The sequence below is a fragment of the Heloderma suspectum genome, chromosome 1 (genome assembly GCF_057233095.1).
Source record: "Heloderma suspectum isolate Gila_16-S chromosome 1, 16-S_ref, whole genome shotgun sequence".
NCBI lineage: Eukaryota > Metazoa > Chordata > Lepidosauria > Squamata > Helodermatidae > Heloderma > Heloderma suspectum.
Window position 1 is genome coordinate 364,519,106 of NC_139458.1, and position 21,618 is coordinate 364,540,723.

At 42.0% G+C, this 21,618-nt stretch overlaps 1 protein-coding gene across 1 annotated transcript in view; it reads left to right on the top strand.

The window, feature by feature from the left end:
• DISC1 (DISC1 scaffold protein) overlaps positions 1-21,618 on the top strand; it is a 204,885-nt gene that overhangs the window by 153,180 nt on the left and 30,087 nt on the right. The window contains 1 exon segment of the mRNA XM_084819275.1: positions 10,378-10,438. Coding sequence (XP_084675401.1) covers positions 10,378-10,438 — 61 coding nt within the window.

Sequence of the window (21,618 nt, forward strand, 5' to 3'; positions counted from 1 at the left end):
AATTAAAGGTTTCTTGAGAAGTACCCTTCAAATATATACAAAGAAATCAAAATGATAAAGTCTTTCAAAAGACAAACCAGGGTCAAGACTTATGTAGAAGGAAATAAGCATGAGGAACTATTTTGACAGCAACAATGTGAGTTACTCAGGTTCAATATCTTCACAAATGTTGGAAGTGTGCAGAAGAAACAGAACTGTTGATAATATGTGGAGAGATTTCATAACAGCAAGTGACTTTATCTACCACAATTCACTGGCTGCCCTTGACACAATATTAAGGACAGGGTTTCATTTTCCAGTCTCTGTTTCCTTTCTTTCCTGGATTTGTTCGGCTCCTGGATATTACTGTAAGAGAGCTTTTGTGGTGTAATTCAAATAAATTATTTTTGGCTAGCCCTGAAACTGTCCATTACAATCCAGAGGAAGATTTTTTTAAAAAAAACATGGAAGAGGATTTCTTCTTTCATTATCTCTTTAAACCCAAATATTATTACCTTCCTTTTTTTTCTTTTTTGGTCAAAAAGGTCAAACCAAGCAAAGGTCAAATATTTAAACCAAGCAGTTTAAATATTTTATCCCCCATGATAAGGGAAAACTGCAAACTTACCTCTGTGTATCAAGACGGGATGACTCCACATTCCTCCATTGAACAATCCAGGTTGAAACTATATGTAATTACAAGTGTCTAGTTCACTAGTTCTGTCTTTCATTAAAACTACTTTGTTTTATTACACAGGCTGAGTATGGTATCTAGGTTTCCTTTCTTAAATACATGTTATGGTCTTATAAGAAACCACTTTAAACTGTTTCATATTAAAGCAGCTTCAATCTATAGGTACATAATTAAAAGTATGTTACGAATATGTTTAGAGTATTGGTTTTTTAAATTAGCTGATTATTGAACATGCATGGGTATGTTTGAAAAGCAGTTTGTATGCTAAATACTTTTGTATGTGAACTCTGGCTTATAAATCCATTATTTATGTTATTGAGAAGCATGAATACAATTAGCAAATTTTAGGTCTCATTAACACTTCTTCCCAAAGGGTAGTCACCATTAGCATTGTAGCAAAAACAACAAAGAATCTTGAGGCATATTAAAGAGATACAGATGTATTGTAGTATACAATGTGATCTAGAGCCCACTTCAGATGCAATGTGATCTAGAGCCCACTTCAGATGCATGAAGACTTGCCCCCTTTGGCAGGAAATTTTATATGCATTGGTTCATAGAAAACAAGTCTGTTCAGTGGAGACAAAAGGCCACAAAATGAAAAAGGAAGCAGTTGGCCTATCACATTTCTACGCAGAGACAAGTGTATATGAGGTAAGAACAGAGTTACCCATTCACAGCAGCAGTCACACTAGAGGATACAGCAATAACAGTGGCTGCTACTTTGTTGTTTTTATTAACACTTCTTACTTACCTTTGAGCAACAGATTTGTTGGTTTATAGAGCCATCTTTGATACGGCAAGGTTTACATTTTCAATATCAACATGGCAAAATGTTCTAGTGATAGCACCCACCCATACAGTTAGCAATAATAATCAGACCTTACCACATCCACACAAGAAGAGCTTCCCAGGACATATTAAATTATTGGTACATTACCGATCTTATCTCAGGTGCAGGAACATAGAGCGCTTCTACCATCTATTTCTGTTTAATAGATGTTTAACCGGGAACTCTGCATATCTGGAGTTCCATACATACAGAATGCCATTCTGGTTGATTTGACATTGGGCACTTCCAGCCCCTGGCAGTGGCACAAAAGTGTAGGAATGGAGCTTCTTATTTACACAAAGGACCTGGAAAGGGAGGAAAGGCTGGGTGTGCAGCACTACCTTCACCAACATTTGTTCCTTGGGAGCAGCAATCGGGTTCCTGTGTCAGGAAGAGGATTCAGAGGCCATTTGGTGTTGGCCTACCTGCCACCTTCTCAGCCCATGGGATGCACCCTGATTGTACACACGTACTGAATGTTCAGGAGGTTTTTTTTATGTGAAAACTGCCATTTTGAAGCATGCTAAAAGGTCCGTAGGAAAAAAGTCCTCCCCCTTCTATTCTTTCACATGTTTTTTCACATCTGTTTCCAGCGGTTGTTGTCCCAATCTGCTGTAGCCGTATTGCCATTTTATGTGTGATTGATTGTGTGTGTGTGTGTGTGTGAAAGGACATTGCCTGCACTCTTTTTTCCAGCCCCATTGCTGTGAGCTGATAAACATGCTGAGGCACAGTAAAAGGCTTTTTTTATGATGCTCATAAACACCTGACTTTGAAGACAAGTGCGTGACTGAAATCTTGTTGGGTTTTCTAAAAGTATATTGCTGTGCGCCAATAGACTTCTTAGAGTCATGTTGCTGTATCTGGATTTTAAACAAAAAATCTTCCTCCCAAACATTTTGATGCCTTTCAAGTGTTCTACAAAATAATTGCCAAGAATGGGGGGTGCGTTGTGAAGAGCATTTTAATATTTGCATAACCTACCCCTCGTTCAGCTCCGTGTTAACGCACAGCCTGATCAGGTCTAAAGATCCTCGCCCTGGCATGGAAAAACAAAGGACTGTTAGGTACCACTTTGCACCTGCATTGCCCAACCTCCATATGAAGGAAGGATCACCTTCATTACAATGTATATGGACAAGTTCCGTACACAATTGTTTCTGCATTTGGGTGGAATTTCAGAAAGATAGGAAAATTCAGGTTTGTTTTAATCTCATCCAGCATAAATTGTTGCTCCTTGTACAGGCAGTAAAACTGGTAACAGCACAAAGCATAAAGTGGCCAGTGATGCTAGTAACATCTCACAAGCTGTTTCGAAAAATGTCACTTGAAAAATATTGAAACTTATTCAATTACATTTGGCTGTCAGTTTGCATTCCATTCACCCATAATACTGCCTAGTGGTAGGTGCTGATTGTTCACAGCCATGCACCACAGAAACGGGTGAATGGATTTGGACAATTTTATTTATATTTCTTGGATCCTTTGGGAGAAATTATTGCAGAAATGTAATAGCCAAATTGAGTTTCTTCACCTGCTAGTTTGAGATGGTTTTATCCAGTTCTCTTTTATGGTTATTAAATTCTTTATAGGCTTATATATTTGCTTCGTGCTGATTTTGTGTTTTAACTGTTGTGAGCTGCCTTGTGGACATTTGAGGCTGGACGGTGGGAAATGTATGTTTTACATAGTAAATAAATAAATAAATAAATAGCAATGGGCTTTTAGTTAAGGTCATGAACATCTTTGCTGTGGTTGATTCAGTGCTCAAATTATAGGGGAGAAGGTAGGAAATGTTAATAAATTCCACAGCCTCCTTCCCAACTCTCTCCAATTTTAACCAATCCATGGTTCCCTGTAACTTTCTAAAAATGGAAGCTAAGGGGGCCATCACAAATGATAAGGGGAGTGGAGCCCCTCTGACCACCCCATAATTCAAGCACTGGTTTGATGTTATCTCAAGGATTCCCCTTCCTGTCCCCAGTAATTAGCAATATATAATGTCATTTTCCTTACAGCTTTTTAGAGATGTAGCTCTTCACAATTCATATTACTTTTAACCTTCAGGAAACATCTCGGAGAGATTCTACTCATTTCAAGTAACGTCAAGAGACAGTGTTTTTGCTGCCATTTTCTGTCCTTGGGCAAGGACAAGTATGCGTCAGTGTCTTTTGCTAGTTGACAGTGACAGCCTTGCCTTTATCAGTTCCTCATATGCTACACTTGGGCTCATGTTCTTCAATATCTCCTTGAATAGCTAGGATTTGAAAAGCAGGGAATGATCTGTTTCCTTCACACTTCTTATTGGCGTCATCATTCCTGACATGACTCAGTAATGAATTCAGATCTTCTGGATGAGTAATGTTCCAGCACAAAATTGCACGTTGTTCTCTTGAATGAAAAGGAGCCTCTTAGGGCCTGGAATCTCCCCAAATGCATAAACAAGAGTAGCCAGCCACTAAACAGCAGTACAAGTCTCAAGAGGGGGAAAAGAAAACTTGGCATGAGACTCTGACAGTTGACTTTTTCATTTGAGTGAATTTCTGGAGGGGATGTTTCTGACTGTGACTTGTATTTAACAAGAAGACTGTTGTACAGTCATTCATGTGTAATGGTGTAATCCAGGATTTAAACCAAAATGGCACTCAGGCACCTTGTTCCACAAACACAGCTGATACAGCAACAAGTACCTTGAACAGTTATGAATAGAATATTTATGCAGGTGTTGCATGAAAAGGTTCCAAGGTTGCCATTGGTTAAGTTATGAAAACGTTCTCTTCAGCTATGATAGCTGAAGAGGCAAGCCACCTTATAAATTGAAGAGCAGGATGCGTTTTCAGCAGTGGGCTCAGCTGCACCAAAAACATCAAAATCATGTGCTTCTCACCCACACACGTCTATTTGAATTGATGTCCTTCATACTGACCATTTAAGACTACTCCAATGGGTGGCTGATTCTAAAGGGACCTTTGAGTACTTAGAGCAGCCTTCCCCCAACCTGGTGTCCTCCAGATGTGGACGGCACCAGGTTGGGGAAGGCTGATTAAGAGAATGAGATACCTACCTGCTTGTGGTCCTCCTGATTTTCTGTTCTCTTGACCTTGATTGCGCACCTGCCTCTGGTCCCTCGAATCCTTGTTGGCCTTTTCTGGAATCTGCCCACTCCAGATTTGAGCCATGCCCCTGCCTCACTGGAGTGACAGCCAGTGCCTCCCTGGAACCTGGGGGCCTAGATTGGTAACAGTAAGCAGGTCTCAATAGGCCTTTATTTTGATACTGCAGGACTCTTGCTATCTCCTTATGTTTGTATTGTGAGGCATGACATGAGGCACACATGATATCTCAATGAACTGGCTAATTTCATATCATAGAGTAGCTCTCAGTGCCATTATAATACATTTAAGGAAACAGGAGGTGCAACAGATAGATGAGTGTTCTCATTATCATATCCACAAACCCCAGGAGTTATCGGAGAATCAGAACTGAGCAGCCAAAAAGGGCTCAGAAGCACTATAAACTGGAGAAATAATCAGGATTTTGGTGCGTTACTCTAGCTACACCACAGACATTTGGATGGGTCCCGTGCAGTTCATTTGGTTTGTTGCTAGTACCTAAGTCACCTGCATAAGTAATCATTTTGCATAAGGCTGAAATGTTATTGACATTTAATCAATAAATAGTTCATAGATGTTGATGGAGTTTCTGGTAGGCATGGTTTAAAGCACATGACAGGGCCTTAGCACACAACCAAATAGCTTTGAGATTTACCCTAGACCATAGCACCTATGTCATACATTAAAGGAGCTAAGTCATGATTACATAGAAAGTCTGGGGTTCAGTCCAGTTAGTTGGAACATTCAGATAATCAGAATTGACATGTCTTACTGCTCAGCAGCCAGGACATGATGAATGAGTTCAGCCACCTCCACATCTGGCTGGTGGTACATGTTTGTCTTACTTAAAGGAGAACTTGGATACGCTAGAATGTATGTAGTATGTAGAATGTATGTATGCAGAATGTATGTAGTATTAAGCTAGAACAAATGTAGTATTACGCTAGAATGTGTGTAGAATAAGCTAGAATGTGTGTAGTATTCCCTGTGGACAAGTGCCACCACCCAATAAAGAAGTGACCATATTCTGGTCTGGTTGTCTTTCTTCCTTACTATCTGAAGCTACTCTCAGTATTGCAGTATTGTTTCCGGAAAAATAAACACTATAAAAGTCACCACAAATAAATGGTGAAGCCATATCATGCATAAATTTATATTTATGTGTAACAAAATTAAGTAAATTAACCATGACCTTCTGTCTCACAATATTGTTTCATTGTAACCATTGAAGCTATCCAGCTTGGCTTTCTCCAGTATAACAACAGAAATAAAAGTAGTAGGTGAAACAGCAGAAGTAAACACACATATTCCCCCTCCCCAATTATGACTTCGTGACAGACGAATATATTTATTTATTTATTTATTTCATCAAATGCACTGAGAGCTCTTCTTCCACCAATATTAATCATATTTATATGGATAACTCCCTTCTGTACTAATAAGAGCTGAACACATATACCTGGGGAGATAGGAACAGGAAAAAACAGATACAGTTTCTATTTAAAAATAAAGCCTTTGACATGTTTACAGAACGCAGCTGTATAATTCTCCCCAACCTAAGTCCTACCACCTTTACATGATTCTTTCTTGGCTAGATTTAGGAGGTTTGTGCTGTAGCCCGTCCTTTTCCCTAAGCAGCAGGTATGGGTTTACAGTTAAATCTTCATAACAGTGGCTTGAGAAAAATCCAGGGCTCTTTTGTCCAAAGTGTTGGTGGGAAAGTAAAACTATTAGGATTTTGGAGAAGTTTTAAATGAAAGTGCCCAGTTACATATACTGGAACTTAAGGGTGGCAACAAATATTCCCTGTGAGTAGAGAGAATTACATGATATTCTTAGTCGTTTTAATCTAGTTAAAATGTTTGCTGGAGATGTGTGTATGTTCTACCTGTGTTTCCCAGAGAATTTATAGCTGACCTACTTTTGCCTAGCGGTGGTCTCTTACCTGTTACTTTTTTGTCATTGAACACTGCTGATTTATTAAGCTATGTGCTTCAAGGGCGTTGTTTCACGTAGGGAATAGGATACAACTGTGAAAAGTGAGAATTACTGTATCAGATAATATCCAATTAAAATCTAGCTAGCACAGCAGGAGAAACTGGAACTAGGGTTTATCATTCATGTAACATAATACACTGTGGTATTAGTTGGAAACAAAGTAAGTGTGAAAGAGTTTCCATCCCTTCCCCTCCAATTATTAATATCTATTGACATTTTATATCAGGATGAGAGAAACTCTTGAGCTAGAATGTGTAATGTTCCAAGGCTGTATAATAATGGGATCCGGTTGAACAGCAACAAAGGCAGGAGCATAAATCTACCTATTATCAAAGAACTTATCACATGTTTAAGTGAAAGTGTTTGCATCTGACACATAAGTATAGGCTGACAAATTGATTAATTACTTTTATATAAGAATATCATGTGATTCAAGAATGTGATTATATTCTTGCCATGTCCTTGCAGTTTCAATCCTGTGAAAGATAGAATGATAAATGTTTAGAAGAATTAAGGCCATTTGGACCCCCAGAAGATTGATGGAATCCAATGGATTTCTGAATGCTCTTGGGGATTTTCCAGTGGAGAGAAATGGTGATGCAGCTGAGGCCCTAGTTTTGCTGTAGAAAGGTTGGATACAATGGACTGTCGACTTGATCACACCCACGTACCCTCTCTGGCACTGTAGTGGCCACTCTGCTCCTTGGTATGCTGGGGCGCTGCAGACAATGAAATAGGCTGGATGTTGGCTAGAATGCAAATGGCATAAGGCTTTAAGGGATGACAACCAAGCATATACTGTTAGTGCAGTTCTAGTGGAGATGTCTGACACCACCATGTGCCTGATTGTGTGAGATTAGTTTCAGTTGTTGTGGCCTGATGATGTAGTCAAGGTGCTGGCAGCAATGTGACTGACCATGTGCCCCCTTGTGTGACCTTTTATCAAGATAGGGACAGGGGGCATGCGACCTTATTCATTCTGCTCAGTCTCTCATTGGCATGTGGTACCATCAACCATGGTATCCTCCTGAACTGCTTTGTGAGCTGGGCGTTAGAGGCACTTCGTTAAGTGGTTCCTGTCCTACCTGTGGGGTTGATTTTAGAGTAGCTATTCCTTAGCTCCTTGGCAATTGAGCTGTGGGGTTCTGCATCTTGTCCCCAATGTTATTCAGTTTCTATATGAAGCTGCTGGAAGAGGTCAGTAGGGTTTGGAGCAGCATGCTATCAATATGCTGATAATACACAGCTCTATCTCCCTGTGAGATCTGAATCAAGGGAGTCTGTGCAAGGTCTGGATCGGTGTCTGAACTCATTGATGGTCTAGATGAGGATCAGTACACTGAAGCTGAATCCTGGCAAGACAGAGGCCCTGTGGGTGAGCGGTTCCCGAGTCTGGGAAATAGGCTTGTTCTGGGTGAGGTTACACTTCCTCTGAAAGAACTGGTCTGGAGTCTTAGGGTACTCCTGGATCTGTCTTTTGCTGTTGGCCAAAGTGGCCATGGTGACTTAGAGTGCCTTCGGCTGGTATGCCAGCTATGGCCTTTCCTAGACAGGGATACCTTGGGCACAGTGATACAACCATTAGTAGACATTTTTCTCCCTCTTTCATAATACTAGAACCCAGGGTCATCCTATGAAGCTCATTGTTGGGAGATTCAGGACAGATAAAAGGAAGTACTTCTTCATACAGCGCATAGTTAGATTATGGTTGGGGGAAGAACCAGAAGAGGGGAGAGCTGTAAAGTTAACAGGGACTGGCCTGCGAGCTCATATTAAGCCAGTACTTTTTCAGCTGCACTGGCTGCCAGTCCATTTCCAGGCCCGATTCAAAGTGCTGGTATTAACATTTAAAGCCCTTAACGGCTTGGGGCCAGGTTACCTGAAGGATCGCCTCCTCCCATATTTGCCTGCCTGGACCTTAAGATCATCGTCAGCAGCCCTTCTCCGTGAGCCCCTGCCAAAGGAAGTGAGGCGGGTGGCTACTAGGTGGAGGGCTTTTTCTGCTGTGGCACCCCGGCTCTAGAATGAGCTCCCTAGTGAGGTTCGCCTGGCACCTACCTACATTGTATTCATTTCGGCGCCAAGTGAAGACCTTTTTATTTTCCCAGGCATTTTAGCATTCTAAACTTTTAGCTTTGCTGTTTTAAATCTGTATTTTAAACTCCTGCACTGCTGCTAGGTTTTATTGTGATTGTATTGTTATATTGTGGTTTTAATGTTCTATATATTTTAAATTGTTTTATTGTGTGCTGTTTGGTTTTAATTTTTGTGAACCACCCAGAGAGCTTCGGCTATTGGGCAGTATAGAAATGAAATAAATAAAATAAATAAAATGGAATTCACTACCACAAGATGCAATGATGGCCACCAACTTAGATGGCTTTAAAAGGGGATTGGACAACTTCATGGTGGATAAGGTGAACAATGGCTATTAGTCCTGGTGGCTATCTGCTACCTCCAATATCAGAGGCAGTATGCCTATGTACACCAGCTGCTGGTGAACGTGACTGAGAGGGTGCGATTCCCAGCTGCCTTTGGGAAACCCACATGTCCTACTTGTGGGTTTCCCACAGGCAGCTGGCTGGCCACTGTGTGAACAGAACGCTGGACTATCCAGCATGGCTGTTCTTATGTTCTTACATTCTTAGTAGTCTCAAGGCTAGATTACTGCAATTTGCTCTATGTGGAGCTGCCCCTAAGGTTGTTCCAGAAGCTGCAGCTAGTGCAGAATGCAGCATACTCCATTCATATGTACTCACTTGAGTATACTTGCTCCCTCTCTGTGGAATTCCCTGTCAGATGATGTCAAGCAGGTGCCAATGTGTCTGCTGAAGTCATTTTTATTTAAATAAGCTTTTCTTGAATGACCAGCCACGGTTTTACTGATATAATTTTATTGTAAATATTTGTATTATTTTGTATTTCGATTTTTTTCTTCCTTCACTGTTCTCTGCTCAGGAATCTTTTTTAGATGTAGAGTTGTTTATAAATTTTGCTAATGATAATAATGTAAATTGCTTGGGAATGGATTGGTAGTTTTAAAAAACTTTTCAGGGACTAGTTAGTGTAACAAATTCTTAGACATTATGTGGATTAATTAAATCTCTGGAATGCTTTCATTCTATTCAAGATTGTGGTAACCTAGGACAGATGCAGTCAATTTTTTTCAAGTCATTCTAAAGATAATTGTTGGGCTCTCCTGCTAGACTACTATGTAAAGCTGAAATATTTAAAACTGAAGAATGATCTTGGCTTATGCACTCTTTTCTCTTCTCTTCTCTTCTCTTCTCTTCTCTTCTCTCCCCTCCCTTTCTCTTTGTCTCTGTCTCTTTGACCGGGTTCACACAATCACTGCAGCCCACCATGGTTTATTTAACCATGGTGCAAACAACTCAAACAACTCCTGCTGCCCAGGTTTCGACAACACAGCAAACCATGACAACCCCCTGCTGATATATCATGGTGGGCTGTGATGATCATGCGAATTGGCCCATTGCCTCTTTCTTACTCAACAAATGGACACCTTCCCCTTTCACTCTCCTATTTCATCTATAGTGTTCAGCAGCTGGTTGTTTTTGAAACAGAGCTTTATTAAATAAATACATTTATTTAACTTTAGGTCTGAAACCTAAAAGGGAGAAAATCCAATAAAACTTTTGCTTATCTGTGATGTAAAAATTAGCAAAATTCTCTCTTCAAAGTAATTTCTATAAGATCTGTCTCTTTTCTTAATTTAAAAAAAATTGAATTTTGTCTTATAGAGAAGAAGTTGAAGGAAAATACTCTCAGATATATGGAAGTGCTGGAGGAAGAACTGCAAAGGTAAAGGCATCATAGGATCCTCAAAATGTTTAGAAAATGTGTTAGTTTTAGTGTGTTACCTTACACAGTATTCCTTGGATTCAGTTATACTCTACTGTGTGTACCATCTACTTTTGGTCTTCTGGGGCCCCATCTATATGGCATCACTTTGACCCCCCACCCCATTGCAACTGCACAGCAATGCGGCTTCGAATCACCATGCCGTGCGATACACCTGCGATGTACTGCGTGCTTCCTTTACAAACTCACTGTGCCCTTTTTTTGGCCATTTTACTGAAATGCACAGCTATGCAGTCCTGTGAGTGTGAGGGTGCAGCACTTGAGAGGCTGTTTTGTATTTGAGGGGCTCTGCTGTGTCTTTCCATCCCTTTTTAGGTAAAAAGTGAGTGTTTTGTGCTCCTTCATTTCTGCACCATCAGTTTGTCAGTTCCCCAGCCCGAGACTCTTGCGATCATTTGCACTCACAAGCATGAACACTATGTCCCTAGCCATTGCTCCGAAATGGTGGACAGAACGATGCTGGTCTTTCCTCAAGACCCCGCCCCCCTGGCCCTTGGGTACTCAGTCCACAACCATTGTGAAGATACGAACCCGCAAAACCGTGCAAATCTGTGATTAAATAAATGAAAACGCCCCTCTGTGCCTCGGTAACTGCGTAGCTGCGAAGGGATGGGGGAGTAAAGGGGCATCACAGAGTGACGCAGGCACTATGCATGCCTACAACATGCCCACTGTAAGATGCGAAGTCAGTTCAGGGAAGAAACAGACGGCCCGCAACCGCGGGGAAACCCGCAGCAAACACAAAAAATCGTAGTAAAATGACTCCTTGGGACTCCACTTTTTCCGGGCAAAAACCATGAATGGTTGTGAAGTCGCAACTGTGTCATCTGTCATGACGGACCTCGACTCATACCCACTCCGGAGTAAAAGCCTGGTGTAGATGGGGCCTGGGTTTAATTCACAGAAGTGGTTTAGACTTATAATGCTCTTAAACAGGTTGGAGACAACATGCCTTATTATTGTATGTTGATTTTATTTAAGGTCTCAATTTCAAATATGACAAAACAAAACTTTATTTTCAAAAACTGTACTGAAAGGTCAAAAGTCTCAAGATTCTGCAATGTAGAAGTCTCCAAAGAGTGAGAGAGGTCTCCTTGGAGAGATCTGGAAAGTTTATAGGAGAAGAAGAACAACCTCCTTCCTAAATTCCCTACAGCTATTATTCTCTCTGTGTTGAGTTGGCCAAGAAGTAGAGACTATGTAGATGAACTTGCCATTCCCTTCTGGACCTTAAAGAATGCTGCAGGCCTACCCGGTGGTCCTACTCTCTCCTTTTCCTTTTATTTCCTTATCTTCAGTTTTCTCTTGGCATTCACTTACCTTAGGGAGGCTTAAAGATTGTATTAACTATTCAAGACCTGATGGGGTGCAAGGCATTTCCCACACAAAACCAGAGAGCCAACAGTGGATGTGTTCAGTACCAAGGTGAGAAAAAACAGGGTAGAAATTATTCTGGTCCACAGCATCCAGGAAGCAGTTAGCAGCTTGTTTCTTGGGCTTCTCCTGCTCCTGTTGTTGGTCTGTAGCTCCTGGTGAAGGGTTCTGGACTGCTGTTGGTGAGTTTCCATTTGACACCACACCAAAGCATCTTTGTTAAACCAGTCTTCTGGCTGCTTAAGAAAATGGATAGGTATGGAAGAAATCTTCTGGTTCACATCACTCCACCAGTTTACATGAGCGGTTAGCCTGCCTGGTGCTGCTGCGATCAGTGCCATTATATAATCTGGTCCTCTTGGGATCTCAATCCAGCCCTCCAGGGTTCCCACCTGGCCTTGCCCTCTTCCCCTATCCCTTTACCTTCAACCACCGACTATTTGGGGGTCCCCTGGCTTTTGTGCAGCTTTTTCCCCATCCTGAAAGGTTGAAACGCCTCTCCTAAGGCTGAGTTACCGGCAGGAAAAGCTCTAAGCTGAAATGTGCTGGCATTTTTGGTGTTTGGGCCCTGCCTCTTTTGCCTTTGGCTCCTCCTACCACCGGAATGCAGCTCCCTGAGAACTTCTCCGAAATGGAATTCGGCCTTCGGGCTGAAGGAGGTTCAACACCCCTAGTGTAGTGCATCTGCCTTCCTGTACAGATTGGTGGGCCTGTTGGGATGTGGCTGTACCATCTGCTGCTGCTGCTGTTAACCCTTTCAGGACAGTGCCAGTGTTGACATGGGAAAGGTCAGAGCAGCTGTGCTTCAGGGCCATGTTGAGGTCCATGATGGCAGACCAATGTCACACTAGCGGAAAGTTTAAATGCCTGATTTGCTTTTTGGGAAGGAACTAGATGGGGGCCTAAAATATCCACATAACTTGGGGCACTGGAAAATCTGCCAGGTCTCCTTACCATTAGTCTTATACTCAGCATATTTCAGACAAACTTTTCCATGGCTTATTGGTTGTATCATAACATTAAGTAATTCTCCATTTAATTCTGAAGAACTCTGGAGATCATGAAGAATTCTTGTCTTCGTATTCCAGTTCCAAATATAGAAATGAAGAAAACAATGTTATTGTTTAATCCTTATTCAGAACACTGCTTTTTCTTTTTCTTTTTGAGCTACTGCCAAGATTAATGTTTAATCTTGAAGAGCTTTGAAGAGCTCTGTTGCTTCCCTCAAGGCCTTGCTTGCCTCTTAAAAGGCTTAACACTTGGTGTTGTGTTGCTTTTATAACAGGATAATCTATTCTAGGTATTTACATTTTGTAAAAGTTCCTCAGATGCTACAGGTTATATTTTGGAAGGGACTAGACTCTGTAATGAAACTACGTTTTTAACAGTAAAGGGATAAGTGTTCACACACCTTTGGGGAGGCCAAACTATTTCTGGTTTGTCTATGCTAAATATGTAGCAAGGGTTACTACTAATCCATGTCTGACTAGGGCTATCTGTATAGCTGGTATGTTATATGAGGGTAGTATTACTGCCCTGAAAAAATACAGCAGTTTGGTGAGAAGCAAATTTGCCCTTGGGAATATGTGTTGGTGTTAAAGCTTTAAATAGATCAGCATGACACTGGGCACCTGTGCATGGGGACTATAGGTACTTTGCACTTTAGTCAATATTCTGCAGGTGGTGCAGCAGCTTCCACCTCACCAAGTGGATTTCTACACCAGCCTAAAATCCTGCATTTAGAACGGGGCTTTCTGCTCCCGTTTTAAATGCAGGATCACAACTGATTCCCTTTACACACGCTTCCTTCTCTGCAGATGGCCATTCCCATAGAGTTATGTTTCCGTGAAGAGGCATTACACACGCCCCAGGTTCAGCGATACTTGCTCCTGGGTTCCTGCCCCTTTCCCTCCCCTTGCACATTACTGGTGGATGGGGACTGCTTTTGGCCAGTCCTTGCCACTCAGCCCCTCTGCTGCTCCTCCGCTGTGTCGCCCCCCCCCCTCGCTGCCATTCTGCCGCTCTGTTTTGAACAGGCAGGCTGAAAATGGCAAGGAGCCAAAATGGCGCGGGAGTGGGAAGGCTGAACGCCCGTCAGACCTTCGCCACCACCTTCGACATCATGACCACGCCCCCAACAACCACTCTCAGCGCTTCATTCACGCTAGGGGAGAAATACACAGGGAGGACGTGGCGCTCCATTTGTGCATATCTGGAAAAATACCCAATTTTTCCATTTGTGGAAAACATGGGATAGGTGGGAGGAAATAGTGGAATAATGGCTGGACAACGACGACGTCATGTAATGGACCCGCACAATTCAGTGAGCGAGCAACCATGAATGCTCAATAAACTTGAGGTGTAGAGATCCCCTGTGATAACATCAGAAGGGGCCTAAGGGTGCAATTCTAGGCAGAAAAAAGTCCTATAATTCTCAGCATTCCTCAGCCAGTACTGGGAGCCACCTTGAATGTCATTTTTTGGAAGAAAGACAAGGCATCAAACAATCAATCAATCAATCAATCAAATAAATAACAAAAACTAAAAATTAAGGAAATGTTTCACAAGAATTAAACTTTGAGATCATTTGTATCAATCTTTTCCCAAAGAGTTGTTCATTTAATCCTTTTTTTTTTTTTTTACACCTTATTTTAAAAGTCTGTGGATCCACACCACCCTGGTTTTATTGTCTGCTGCATGTGTAAAATTGTTGGTATCTGTCTCTCAAATGTGATTATTTTTGCATAATGTAAAACCTCTGAATAATCAACAGGCTTAGCTGTTTATCTTAAACACCCATATGAGTGTTGATGACCAGGATGGCACCACTGTTTAAAGCTCTGGATATATACACTCCCACCACTTAAAAAATAAATTTAGCACTTTTCATTCATGCATTTACAAATCCTGAGAGTGATATCTGTTGGTTGCAATTCTTTCATGGATCAAATATACCTCAACCTAGATTTCATGGTAATCTGCTATGTGTGAATGTTATTCACTTCCCTTGCCACTCTAAGCATGACTAATCAAAGGTGCTAATGGCAATTATCAGCTCCTAAAACATACATGTGGCACATCTGATACACATAAATTACGTGCTTGAATATGCCATGTGAGTCAGAAGTAAAAGTTGTAGGAGTGGAAAGTAAAAGTCTATGAAGAAATATATATAGTAAAATAAACAAGTTGGTTTCTCAACTGTAAGATTATTGTGCAAGCAACTCATTTGATTTCTTCTTTTAGTCACTTTCTATGCTCTATTTGTAAAATGTTATTTATTATTAATTAATAAATTTATATGCTATTAATTAATAAATTTATATGCTGTGTTTCTGGGCAAAGCCCTTCTAAGGTGGCTTACAATTATAATTAAAACACAAAAAAATGCTGTAAAAAACAATCCAATTAGAAAACTAAAAACAGCAGCAGTTTAGAAGTCCAGCACAACACTTTTACTAAAATACAATCTAAAACCAAAACAAGCTTTTAAGTCTGATTAACAGCTTGAAAAGATGGGGCTATACATACTTCCTTCAGGAGAGAGTTCCACAGATATGGGCCCCCTACTAAAAAGGACTTCTGCCAGTTCACACATCACACTAAGCCACAGCGGCTTAATTAACGCCCAGAGATTAGTGGTGCGGGTGGGCAGCCATTTTGCATATTCAAGCCACAACTGTGGCTTATCATGTCATGTGAACCCAGTGAGGATGGGTTGTTGGCATGATTAACAAACCGCCCATAACCCATGGCTCTTTTAGGGTTGAATATGTGACTTGAATACGCAAAAGCACCTGGTACATGCCGGCATGCACCGCAACTCACTGTCGGCTGCAGTGGTTGTGCAAATTGGGTCACTGGGCGGGTTCACATGTACTGAGAAGCCACTGTGGGTGAATTTCCCCATGGGGCTTCTCGTTGTGGTCACCATTTTGTATACTCAAGCTCTGGCAGGGGCACGGTGTAATTTGTTACATGTGAATCTGGCAACGGTGGGCTGTTGGGGTTGTTAACAAGCCACCCGCAATGCTAAAACAGGCCATGGGTTCTGGGTGGCTTGTTAACCACCCCAACAACTACCCTTGCCAGGTTCGCACATAACAAAAAGCAATGGCATGCCCCAGCCATGTCTCGAATATTCAAAATGGCAGCCACCACTGCTACAAGAAGCCACATGAGGAAGTTCATCCATGGTGGCTTCCCATATGTGTGAACCACGTCACTGTCTCTATTGCCTGCCAGCCTGGTAAGCCTTGACACTGGGCCTGAGAGCACAGCCTCTTAAGGCCAATCTTAAGGCCTGTATGGGTTCAGGTGGTTTGGGGTTCAAATAGAATCATAGAATAGTAGGGTTGGAAGGGGCCTATAAGACCATCGAGTCCAAAATAATCTGACCCGAAACTATTTCAAGCTTTAAAGGTCAGAATCAGCGGCTGAAATGGTGCCAGGAAATAATTTTGGAGCCAGCGTAGCTGGTACAGTATTGGTGTAATACGTTTTGAGTGCCTGGCCCCCATAAGCATTCTAGCAGCTACCTTCTGTACCAGTTGCTATTTCCTACCCATCTTTAAAGGCAACCCACATCGTGCATTACAGTAGTCTAGTCTGGATGTAGCTAGAACACGTGTGTAATGGAGGCGAGATCTGTGAACTGGCCTAAGCTGGTTAAAGGCACCTCTAGCCGCCAAAGGCACCTGCACCTGCACAGACAGGGCCAAGTCCCAGAGAATGCTCAGACTGTGTAGATGGTAGTTCAGGAGGTAGTTTGCTGTCAAGCACCTGGCAGGACGCACTGCTAGGTTGTTGGGCTGTATTTGGGTTGTGGGGAATCACAAGTTGCTTTAAAGTTATTTCATTGATGAAACTGTGCACATAGCCAGATTCCATCATCTGCCATGGAAGACAAAGAATCACAGACAGAGCTGGCAACAGAGGAATCCTGGCAGTCCTGGATTGCACAATGTATATTTATGAAAGCGTCATCATGAAAGGAAATAGAGAATTGCAGAGAGAAACAAAAAGGGAGCTTTTGACAAACAGTCTCATCAATATTATTTTATATCCCGCCTTATTATTATTACTTCTATACCCCGCTTTTTCCTCATCCTGCAAGGAACCCAAGGCAGCTTACACGGTCCTCCTCCTCTCCGTGTTGTACCCACAAAGCCCTGTGAGGGCAGTTAGGCCGAGAGTCAGTGACTAGTCCAAAATCACCCAGAGAGCTTCATAGCTGAGTGAGGACTAGAACCCAGATCTCCCGAGACCCAGTCCAGCACTCTAACCACTACACCACACTGCCTCTATATAGTTCCAGGGTTCCAGCATACTCTAGCACCATAGTCAGAAATGGGGCAGCCCAGGTCAGAGTTTTGTAGATAGAGGGTGAGGCTATGCTGGTAGGGTTTCTGTTGCATTCTTGGTTCTCAGTGGCGGAAAGAAAGATGATTCTTATCGATTCCCCTGCCCGCTGCAGCCCCCAGTGCCACCTGCCCCACTTTTCTGGGGTGTATCCCAACTCCAGAGCAGATTTTGGGGGGAACGTGGATCAAAAGCCTCTTGCTGACAGACATCGATGGGAGGCTTCTGCTGGATCCAACCCTTAAGGTTTACAATTATGGTTATTTATTTATTTATTTATTTATTTATTTATTCATGCACGCATGCATGCCCAGTCATAAACTGATCTTCATCCTTGGCATTAAATTTATATATGGTTGAATGTGTATTGAACATAGGGTAATACAACCCATTATTATTCCATATATTTGTACCTATTTCAATTTTTCTTTCCCTCCTCTCCATTTTACCTGTTGCCAGCCTAATTAAATGCTGCCCTAACTGTTACCCACCCTAAGTCTTTAAAATAATGTGGGTAAAAATCCTAATTGATAACACTATTTCTTTGCGAAAAAAAGCCCTCTCAAGGCTGCTCACAACCAACATCATAAAAACAGTAATAATAACAACAAAGATCACATCTGAACCATTCCTAACCAGATGACAGCACTGAGAGTATTAGACACAAAACAGAGATCAGTGTCCACTCTATATGCTGTAACAGCATTCATTCTATTATATCTCGTGGGCCACATGGTGATCGGTCCTAAATCCCTTATCACAGTTGCCTCAGGCTCCAAACTACTTTTTATTTGTATCAGTCAACATGAATATCACATTTTTTTTGGCTGAAGAAATGTAATGTGACTATACTCTACCCCAAATCTCAAAAAGATTATTTTTTGGCTTCCATTCATTGGAAAAAGAAAAAGAAAAGAAATAAAGGAGGCGGCGGAGGGGAGGGGTATATTTAGCTGCACTTCTTAATTCCCAGATAGAAATCATGCATTTATTTAGGGGATAAATTACACTGAAGGATGATAAGTAGTGTCAATGCACAATGGTGCCTTACTTAGATATTCCATTTTAGAATTTGGAAAGTGGGAGAATGAATGCCTATGGGTTCTCAGATGCTCCAACACTGTGATATACATTGGCATTGCTGCCAAAGGCTGACAGTGATTCAGTAGCCTGTAGCTTTGCAAATGAATATAAATCCTCCCTCTTTTAACTGTTTTCCTCACTATTCGTCTTCATTATATCTGTTCAGCTTTATCTTTATTTAATTTAACTAGCGTACTTGTCAATTCTTCAGTCTGTAACAACACTGTTCAGTTTTGAAACAAAACAGCGTGTGCATGTGTACTTTATAAGGCATAAAAGGTGTGTATCTTTTCAAGAGAGCTTACATCCAGATTTACCAAAGGAGCACTAATGTAGGTTGCAGAGTATCTTTTCCCAAATCTTGTATATCTTCATATGATTAAAGGGACTGTGGCTAAATGACTGGACTGAGACCCCTGATTTGATGTCTAGGATCCCCTGTTAATGGATCCTAGGTAGCAGAATTAGAAAAGACATCTGCTTAAGCCCCTAGAGAGCCTCATCAGCATTGATGATAGTGGGTTAGATAGTCCATTTCAGTATCTGAGCATATGGTGATTCCTTGTATCACTTGGGCTTTAAGGAGATGAGTGTAATTTTATTAGTTTGGAACAAATTTGGCTTAACCAGGAGCTCCCCAATTTGGCTTTTTAAATTACTTAGTGCCAAGCCCTTTCTTCAGAGTGTCAGCGCCCCCCAACCATGCCCGCCCCATGACTCTCTTTATCTCTTGAACCAGATAGAAAGCCACCATTTTGTTTCAAAACTTCAGAATAAACTAAAAGGCAAACAACAATTGTGGTTAGCAAGGAATAAGTAAACATCAATATTTGGGTTTAAACTTTAGCCACAGCTTTATTGCTTAATCAGAACCCAGTCACAAACGTCCCCTGGGTGCCACACTCAAGACTGAGCCATCTGACGATGGTGAAGCCATAGGCCAAGCCATATCATAGCTAGGCTACAAGCTGGTCCCATCCTCAGCAGCCAACAAGACCTGCTGTGTGGTTCCTTCGCCCCACATGTCTCAGCCCCAGGGAGCTCTCTCTGTCCCTGTACTAAGAGCCTTAGGACAGGTCTGGAACACCCACACTTCATCTGTGTAACAAAAAGGGTGAAGGAAGAGTTGGCGTATGGGGATCATTGCTTACAAACCCTAATGGAGGTTCATTCTGGGGGGAGTCTGCGTGGCTAGAAGCCAAGCTGCAAATCCAGTCTGACACAGCGACCGGGGGGGTGGGGGAGCATTGGGCTGTGGCCTGTTCTGGAGAGCCTTGGCCACAGGATTGGGAGGATTCCACGGTTGCACAGCAGCTGACATTTTTGGAATTCTTCCTATCCTAGTAGCCATTTACATGCGGGGAAGGAAAATTTTCATAACAAGGCAGGATTGTTCTGGAGCAACAGTTAGGCCATAGTACATGTGGGGGACTCTCAATCATCAAAGAAATGCTCAAGTAATGAAATTAGTGTGGTATTTTGTCTTGGCAAGGCATCCTTGGCTCAGAGATCAAGAATAGAACTTGTTCTATTCATGGCAAGACACATTCTTGGCTTAGAGAATGAGATAGTGAATGCATTGTCTCTCGGCTCCACAGGTTCTCAGAATTGGTGCTGGAGCCCAGCAGGGATCCTGTATCGGTGGCTCAGGAGCTGTGGCATCTTGGCAGATAGCGGTGGAAAGGGACATCTGCTTGTCTTTGGCCCCATCCACACATTCCACCTATGTCAGGAACTTTCAGGTGTTTGGGAACTTTCAGAACAGTAGAATGTAGTCCTGGACTGGCTAGTCCAGTCTTTGGAAATGTTAAGGTACTCTGTTTTCCTTCAGGAAACAGGCTTGAGCCCAAAAATCATAGGTGACAAATTGGCAACTCTAACCTCTCATTCAAAGGCTGCAGGGTTCCCAGACCCATGCTTGGTCACTAGAGGGATGGGCTAGAGGTGTCTCAGGGAAAGGCGTTCATGAGATTTCCTTGCTCAAGGTCTCAGTGGCTGGGAGGCTTCTCAGAAATCTTGAGACCTGACTACCTTTCAGCAGTCTGCTCTTGCCTCCGAGCGAGGCAGATGGATGGCACTGCCTCTCCCCAGCCCCTGCAATCATCCCCCTCCCTGTCAGCATTTAATGCAGAAGCGCCCCCCCCCCCCGCTACAAGCTCCCCCTTTTAAAAATCTACCTCGGATGTTTGTTCCCGCGGTGTCCCAAATTCATGAATACCAGACTGGCATCACTGATTATTTGGAAAATAAAGAAAGAGCACTAAAGCAGCTCAGAGCTAGAAAATCCATACTGCTTATACGTTCTTGGCAATGATACAGTTTTTTTTTAAATCAATACAAGAAGTAGGTCACAGTTTTGGATGGGTTGCCCTTGACTGTGCCCTCTGAAGTTTATAAAGTAGCAAAGCACAGCCACCCAGTGCTTACTTAACTCTGTATTTTTCAAAACTGGTCCAAGGTTAGCTTTATTCAGGCTACTGAATTGACTTTTGTTGTCTTTTATCTCTGCTTTTTGATCTCCCAAGAAATACTGATTGCTTAAGACATAGTGGTTTGGGATGTGACTTTATTCTAATTTGTGAAATCCAAATATTTTTTTCTTATGTCATTGACAAAATCCAAAGCGCTGTGGAGTGGCAGCTGACATATCCCCTCCTCATGTGAGAAATGATCATTCTTGTTTCTGCAGCACAATAGTTCTGGGCGGGAGGGCACATTTTTACAGCATGCAGCAATTGTGAGTTAAAGGAGAAATAAGGATAGGGGAGGTTATCCAACCCGCTTACATGTTTCCACAGGTAGAGCAAATGATGCATTCTGCTTCTGGAAAATGTGAAGAGGAAATTGCACAGAGTTGAAGTATAAAACGTATCCAACCAAGATATAGCAGCACCCAGTCAAAGTCAAGAAATAGAGTTCCCAGAGCTTGTGACTTCTAGGAAGGGGGCATTGGAACAGTCACATAGGGCATTTCTACATGAGGCTTTTATTACGTGCTCATGATTGGTCACTCATGGAAGTTTGCAGGTCCTTAACATGATGTCATTAACCTCCAGAGCATTTCCCACACTTTCTGACCTTTATCCCGGTTTTTAAAAGAACAGGGATAATGTGGTAATAAAAGTTAATTTGCTTTAATGGCTATGTGTAATTACACAATTCCACTCTACCACAGCGCCAGCTAGTGGGTTTATAGTGAAAAATGTAGAACTTGCAAACAAAGGAGGTCCCCGGAAAAAAACCCTGTGTCAGCCTGTGTAAGGAGCTGGTCTTAATTCCGCAAAGAATCTAGATGCAGAAGC